The sequence below is a fragment of the Penaeus vannamei genome, chromosome 15, assembly GCF_042767895.1.
Source record: "Penaeus vannamei isolate JL-2024 chromosome 15, ASM4276789v1, whole genome shotgun sequence".
NCBI classification, from domain to species: domain Eukaryota; kingdom Metazoa; phylum Arthropoda; class Malacostraca; order Decapoda; family Penaeidae; genus Penaeus; species Penaeus vannamei.
The window spans coordinates 37,337,731-37,345,230 of NC_091563.1; the positions used below are offsets into that span (position 1 = coordinate 37,337,731).

At 43.2% G+C, this 7,500-nt stretch overlaps 1 protein-coding gene across 7 annotated transcripts in view; it reads right to left on the reverse strand.

Annotated features, from left to right (window-relative positions):
- LOC113830309 (E3 ubiquitin-protein ligase RNF149-like) overlaps positions 1 to 7,500 on the reverse strand; it is a 153,618-nt gene that overhangs the window by 24,363 nt on the left and 121,755 nt on the right. For all 7 annotated transcript variants that reach the window (XM_070130721.1, XM_070130720.1, XM_070130718.1 and 4 more), the window contains one exon: positions 847 to 982. In XM_070130721.1, the coding sequence (XP_069986822.1) occupies positions 847 to 982 (136 nt within the window). The remainder of the gene's footprint in view (positions 1 to 846; positions 983 to 7,500) is intronic.

The window sequence follows — 7,500 nt, forward strand, 5'->3', positions numbered from 1 at the left end:
AGAGACGGAGGAGGAGTAAGGAGAGTTAGAGAGGGAGGTGAGTAAGGAGAGTTTGAGGGGGATGAGGAATTACGAGGAGAAGAGTAAAAAGAGGAGGAGGGGAGGATGAGTAAAGATGGGATAGCGAAGAGAGGGTAGGGGGGGGGGGGGTAGGAGGGCGAAGGAGGTCAGCAACTGTAAACAATGATGTTTACTTTCGACACGAGAGGAGTGGAATCCTGGCATGTTATACGGTGACATGAGTGACCTGAAACAACATGGAAAGTCTCTGCAGAGGAATACAAGGATGAGATAGATAGATAGAGAGAGAGGATAGAGAAATAGATATATAGAATGGGAATGAGAAATATATATATATATATATATATATATATATATATATATATATATATATATATATATATAGAGAGAGAGAGAGAGAGAGAGAGAGAGAGAGAGAGAGAGAGAGAGAGAGAGAGACAGATAGAGAGAGACAGATAGATAGATTGAGAGAGAGAGAGAGAGACAGAGACAGATAGATAGAGAGAGAGAGAGAGAGAGAGAGAGAGAGAGAGAGAGAGAGAGAGAGAGAGAGACTTTATTTGACTTTGACAAGTTTATTGATAGAGATTGATAGATAGACAGATAGATAGAAAGAGACAGAGATAAAGCAGGGAAAGACAGAAAGAAGACAGGCAGAGACAGAAACAGAAACAAACATTACAAACAACCCAAGAGTAAAATAACAAAAAAATGAAAATAAAAAATAAAATAAATAAAATAAAAAAATAAATAAAATAAAAAAATAAGATCAATAAAAATAAAAAATAAATAAAATAAAAAACAAACAAATACCCTAGACCTTACCGGTTAATGTTGGTGACTCGGTACTTGACATCCTCTCCCCTGGTAATGGACACATAGACCTTGGTGCCATTCTCCACCATCCTGGCCAGCTGCTCGCCCTGTTGGTGCGCCAGGAACACCACCACTCCGCGCTCACCTGGAAATTGGAGCGAAACATTTAGACACTTTTCATTAAAGTTGATTTATTCGGGTAGATTTTAAAAGGATGGTGAAAGAAAGGAGGAAGAGAGAAAGAATGAGAGAGAGAGAGAGAGAGAGAGAGAGAGAGAGGGAGGGAGGGAGGGAGGGAGGAGGGAGGAGGGAGAGAGGGAGAGAGAGAGAGAGAGAGAGAGAGAGAGAGAGAGAGAGAGAGAGAGAGAGAGAGAGAGAGAGAGAGAGAGAGAGAGAGAGAGAGAGGGAGAGAGAATAGGCGTGAAACATTAGACATTTTTCATTAACGTTGATTATTTCAGAGATATTTTTAAAAGATGGTGAAAGAAAGAAGGAAAAGAGAAAGAATGAGAGAGAGAGAGAGAGAGAGAGAAAATTGGAACGAAACATTTAGACATTTTTCATTAACGTTGATTATTTCAGAGATTTTAAATGGATGGTGAAAGAAAGAATGAGAGAGAGAGAGAGAAAATAGGCGTGAAACATTTAGACATTTTTCAATAACGCTGATTATTTCAGAGAGATTTTAAAAGGATGGTGAAAGAAAGAAGGAAGAGAGAAAGAATGAGAGAGAGAGAGAGAGAAAATAGGCATGAAACATTAGACATTTTTCATTAACGTTGATTATTTCAGAGAGATTTTAAAAGGATGGTGAAAGAAAGAAGGAAAAGAGAAAGAATGAGAGAGAGAAAATAGGCATGAAACATTAGACATTTTTCATTAACGCTGATTATTTCAGAGAGATTTTAAAAGGATGGTGAAAGTAAGGAGGAGGGAAGAATGAATGAGAGAGAAAATTAGAGAAAAATTAAAATTTACCGCACGCAAAAGAAGAGAGAAAGAAAAATAGGAAAGCGTATTGATCGCGAGAGAAAATAAAGGATGCCAGAGATAAAAAAAAAAAGATGTAGAGAGAATCGGTGATATGAAACACAATATTGTTTTTACTGAATCTTATGGCAAATTCCATGTACTTCCTCAATATAACAGTACATGCATGGGGTACATTCCATGGCGATAGGACAGAAAACCGTTACATAGTATATATCAAACAATGTCTCTAATCTTACCACATCGTAAACACCTTTGATTACTAGATCCACGAGCTTTTTCCTATTTCCCAGAATAAATATCTGCTGAATGACCAAATAATCGAGACCAAAGTAATATAGTTTATGTTCTGTCAACTTCCCGCAACAACGGAGCCGAGCATAATGAGGTAAGTTCTCCATATATGGATTCCCGTTTTCTTTCTGACGAGCATGGGAAGTAGGACGGGGACTCCTGTAAATTCATACAATACCATATTTTGTTCTAGGTGCGCTTAGCTGTCAAGATATCCGATAACGGTTATCTTTTTTTCGTGTAAAAACTTTTCTAGATTTAAACCCTTGCAATAAATATCGTACAGTGCAATATTTTGATGTCTGTAAGCCCATCACATTATTCATTCCAAGTATATTCTAACATACATGCATGCACTTACTACAGACACGCATATACTGTGTGTGTGTGTGTGTGTGTGTGTTTGTGTGTGTGTTTGTGTGTGTGTGTGTGTGTGTGTGTGTGTGTGTGTTTGTGTGTGTGTGTGTGTGCGTGCGTGCGTGTTTGTGCGTGCGTGTGTGCATGTGTGCGTGGGTGTGTGTGTATGTGAATATTTATGTCATAAGACACTAGTCTTTACGTAGGGATCGGGATGTTTGTGCAGGGATTTCCTTTGCTTATACAAGCAAAAATTCCAACTATCTACGTAAAAAAGACAAACCTCGGCATTCCTCCTTCACAGAAAATAGCAATCCATTAATAAAGACCGAAGCGGTTTCTTTGCCCCTCCCCCCCACCCTCCCCTTCACCCTCCACCCCCTTCCCTCCACGGCCGACACCTGGGGCTAAAAAGATCAACCCCTTCCTGCTTGCCTGCCACGGACGCCCCCCCCCCCCCGCCCCCCTTCACGAGTTGCTTTTCGTGAAAGGAGATGAGAGAAGGGCACGGGCGGCGGGCGGAGTCACCTGGCCATCCCGCCCACGACGCCCTCGGATATGGGGAAAGGCCGCGGGATTTCTCGACCTTCCCTCCACGCCTTTCTTCCTCCTTGGTCTTCACCTCGACCTTCTTGCGTGTCTTAGCCTGCAGCCATTCGCTTTTTGGAGACATTTTTTTTTTTATGCTGTTCTCACCTGGGGCATTTGGTTTCTTAAGACTTGTTAAGATAGATCTTTTTAATATTTTTTGCCCCCAGGTATTTTTTTTCAATGGTACAACTATATCATCAACTTTCTTTCTTTCTTTCTTTCTCTCTCTCTCCGTAATATATATCTTTTTTTACTTTGACTATCCTTTAAGCATTGGATTAAATGGCATAAATTTAAATACGAGTGAATTTAATTATAATCCCCCCCCCCTCTCTCTCTCTCTCTCTCTCTCTCTCTCTCTCTCTCTCTCTCTCTCTTTCTCTCTCTCTCTCCCTCCTTCCCTTTCAAATGCGTAGGGAAATTAACATAATAATAACGTAAACGCCAAACTCCACGATCGCAGAGCCCAACGCTTACTGACAAGTACCTAAAGGCAATACTCCCCTTGCGACCATAGTAATTAGTAGCTTCGTCAAACAACATAATAACGAGCGACCTTGGCATGCAACTCGTTCGCCACATCCATTGCCCTGGACTACCTGACCCTGACGTCATATAACATCCGCGTGCATGTTCATACGCAACAGCTGATGACGGATGTTTATTTAATGTTTATTTCAATATCCGGGAAAAAATGGCGGGTATTGTGGTGACGCTGTTATGTTGCAAGTTCAGCTTTATCGGTATTGTTCCTGATGATATGTCAACGTGCAGATATTATAAATGCGAGTTATTACCGCATACGCAAGCTTTTGTTCATTTTTACACACTATGCATTTCATTTCCCAATATACGAATTATGGATACACAGAAAATAAAAATCATACATTCCTGAGAGCAAATAATAATAAGATTTATACACTATGCATATAATTTCCCAATATACATATACGAATTATGGATACACGGAAAATAAAAATCATACATTCCTGAGAGCAAATAATAATAAGATTTATACACTATGCATATCATTTCCCAATATACATATACGAATTATGGATACACGGAAAATAAAAATCATACATTTTCCGAGAGCAAATAACAATAAGATTTATACGCTATGAATTTCATTTCCCAATATACGAATTATGGCTATACGGAATATAAAAATCATACATTCCTGAGAGCAAATAATAATAAGATTTATACACTATGCATATCATTTCCCAATATACATATACGAATTATGGCTATACTAAAAATAAAAATCATACATTCCTGAGAGTAAATACTAATAAGAATGTGCCACACATCCCAGAGAAATTAACGGCCGCCCCTAAACCAGAAATCTTGGCAAAAGCGGGCGCGAAAAGCAACCGAGGGCGTAGGAGACCACGACCTACCCTAACCAACGGCGCCTCCTCTGTCCCCTTCCAAGTCGTAGGTGTGTCAACGTCATCGCACGTGCTAGGGAATAGACGTCGTGTCGTAAATAATGACAGGTGTTAAAATTATGCTACCGCGCGCTAAACAGTTTATATAACACGGGGAAAATAACAAACCCCCTTCTCTTGCGAATCTACGACCTCATCAGCGCTAAACAATTTATATAACACGGGGAAAATAACAAACCCCCTTTCTTGCGAATCTACGACCTCGTCAGCCAATCGAAGTGCTTGGACTAGAGAGAAATCAAGCAAACGCAAATTAAATCCATCCACCCTCAGGAGCCGACGTGCCCCGGGCGTCTGACAGGCAAGTGCCACAAATATAGTCCCCCTGGCACCCTCCGTCTGGCCCTGCTTCGCCAAGGTTTAGCACGAAGGCTCATGAGCTCACCTGAACTCCGGATTCGGGCGCCATCTTGTCCTCGAGTTCGGGGTCGGACGCTAAAAACGGAATAGAAAAAGAAACGAAAGAAAGAAAGAAAAGAAAAGACAAGAAAAGAACAGATCAGACGCTAAAGACAGAATGGAAAAAGAAACGAAAGAAAGAAAGAAAAGAAAAGAAAATAACAGATCAGGCGCTAAAAACAGAATGGAAAGCAAAAAGAAAGGAGAGAAAAAAAAAACACCTGCAGCCAAAATGAAAGATAAAGAAAAGAGAAGAAAATAACAGATCAGACGCTAAAAACAGAATGGAAAAAGAAACGAAAGGAAAGAAAGAAAGAAAGAAAAGAAAATAACAGATCTGACACTGAAAACAGAACAGAATGGAAAAAGAAAAGAAAGGAAAGAAACAAAGCTGGCAAAAAGAAAGAAAAGAAAACAGATCAGACGCTAAAAATGGAATGGAAAAAAGAAAAGAAACGAAAGAAAGAAAAAACACCTGTTTCCAAAAAATATAGATAAAGAAAAGAAAAAAAAAAAAGATCAGACACTAAAAACAGACTGGAAAAAGGAAAAAAAGAAAGAAAAAACACAACTGCAGCCAAAATGAAAAAAAGGAAAAAAAAACACCCGTTACCAAAAGTGAAAAGATAAGAAAGAAAGACAAAGAGAGAAAGATTAGAAAAAACTGCACAAAAAAAGCCCCTTCCCCAACCCCCCCACCAAAAAAAAGCGGTAATAACAATCCAATTAATTAATAAAAAATAAAATAAAATAAATCCTTCTTTCCACCCCCACTCTTCCACCCCCTGCTCCTACCCCCGATCGCCCTCCTGCCACCCTCCCCAACCCTACCCTCCTTCCGATCGCTCCTCAGCCCTCTTGCCACCCTCTCCAGCCCTTCCACTCCTACCTACTCCCCCAATCGCCCCCGCCCTGCCACACCCCCGATCTTCCTCCCAACCCTACTCCCCCACCCCCCACGCCAGCCGATAACCATACCTAACAGCCTACGCAGACACACGCACGCAGGAGCCCGAGGGTCGCCGAAAAGCCCAATAAAACACTTAAAACGACGGCAGAACAATGACGTCCGCCCTGGTCATGGGACATCAAGTGCTCCCGTGCGAAGTCCTTATGGAGGAAGCGCGGGGAATAAATGTCAAGGTGAGGACGTCGCAGAGTGTGAGGGGGGGGGGGCGTGTGTGTGTGTGAGGGGGGTGGCGTGTGCGTGTGCAGGAGGGGGGGGTATGTGTGTGTGTGAGGGGGTGAGGGGGTGATTGTGTTGGAGGGGTATGTGTGTGTGTGTGTGAGGGGGGGAGGGTGATTGTGTGTGTGAGGGGGGTGTGGCGTGTGTGTGTGTGTGTGAGGGTGGGGTGCGTGTGTGTGTGAGGGGGGGGAGGGTGATTGTGTTGGAGGGGGCGGGCGCGTGTGTGGTTTGTGTGAGGGGTGATGATTGTGTGTGTGTGAGGGGGGGGGTGCGTGTGTTTGTGTGAGGGGGGTGCGTGTGTGTGGGTGTTTGTATGAGGGGGGTGCGTGTGTGTGTGTGAGGGGGGAGGGTGATTGTGTGTGTGAGGGGGGAGGGTGATTGTGAGTGGGGGAGGATGATTGTGTGTGTGGGAGGGGGAGGAGGGTGATTGTGAGGGGGAGGATGATTGATTGTGTGTGTGAGGGGGAGGGTGATTGTGAGGGGGGGAGGATGATTGTGTTGAGGTGTGCGTATGTGTGTGTGTGTGTGTGTGTGTGTGTGTGTGTGTGTGTGTGTGTGTGTGTGTGTGTGCGTGTGTGTGTGTGTGTGTGTGTGTGTGTGTGTGAAATAGAAATAGAAACAGAGAGAGTGAGAATGTGAGAGAGAGTACGTGTATGTATATATGTGATAGATGGATAGATGAGAGAGAGAGAGAGAGAGAGAGAGAGAGAGAGAGAGAGAGAGAGAGAGAGAGAGAGATTTGAAAGAAAGAGAGAGATAGAGAGAGAGAGAGAGAGAGAGAGATAGAGATGAGAGAGAGAGAGAGAGAGAGAGAGAGAGAGAGAAAGAGAGAGAAAGAAAGAGAAGAAAGAAAGAAAGAAAGAAAGAAAGAGAGAGAGAGAGAGAGAGAGAGAGGGAGGGAGAGAGAGAGAGAGAGAGAGAGAGAGAGAAGGAAAGATAGAAAGAAAGAAAGAAAGAAAGAAAGAAAGAGAGATGGAGAGAGATATAAACAGACAGACAAACAGACAAGAAAAAGAGAGAGAAAAAGGGGAGGCGACCCTGGAACACACCGTCCCGCCCAACAAGGTAATGTTAACCAGGATAAGTCCGAAACGGTCTTCGTGCAACGCCTCATGTCGGACCTTGAAGCCTGCTCAGGGGCTGGCGTTAAACCCCTCACTCCCTCTCCCCCTCTCTTGTCCTCTTCCTCCCTCCCCCCCTCTCCCCCTCATTCTCTCTCTCTCTCTCTCCCCTCTCCCCCTCTCTTACCCTCTTCCTCCCTCCCTCTCCCCTCACTCCTCTCTCTCTCCCTTCCTCTCCCCTCACTCTCTTACCCTCCTCCTCCCTCCTCCTCCCCTCTCTCTCTCTCCCTTTACCCTCTTCCACCTCCCCTCTCTTGTCTTCGTCCTCCCT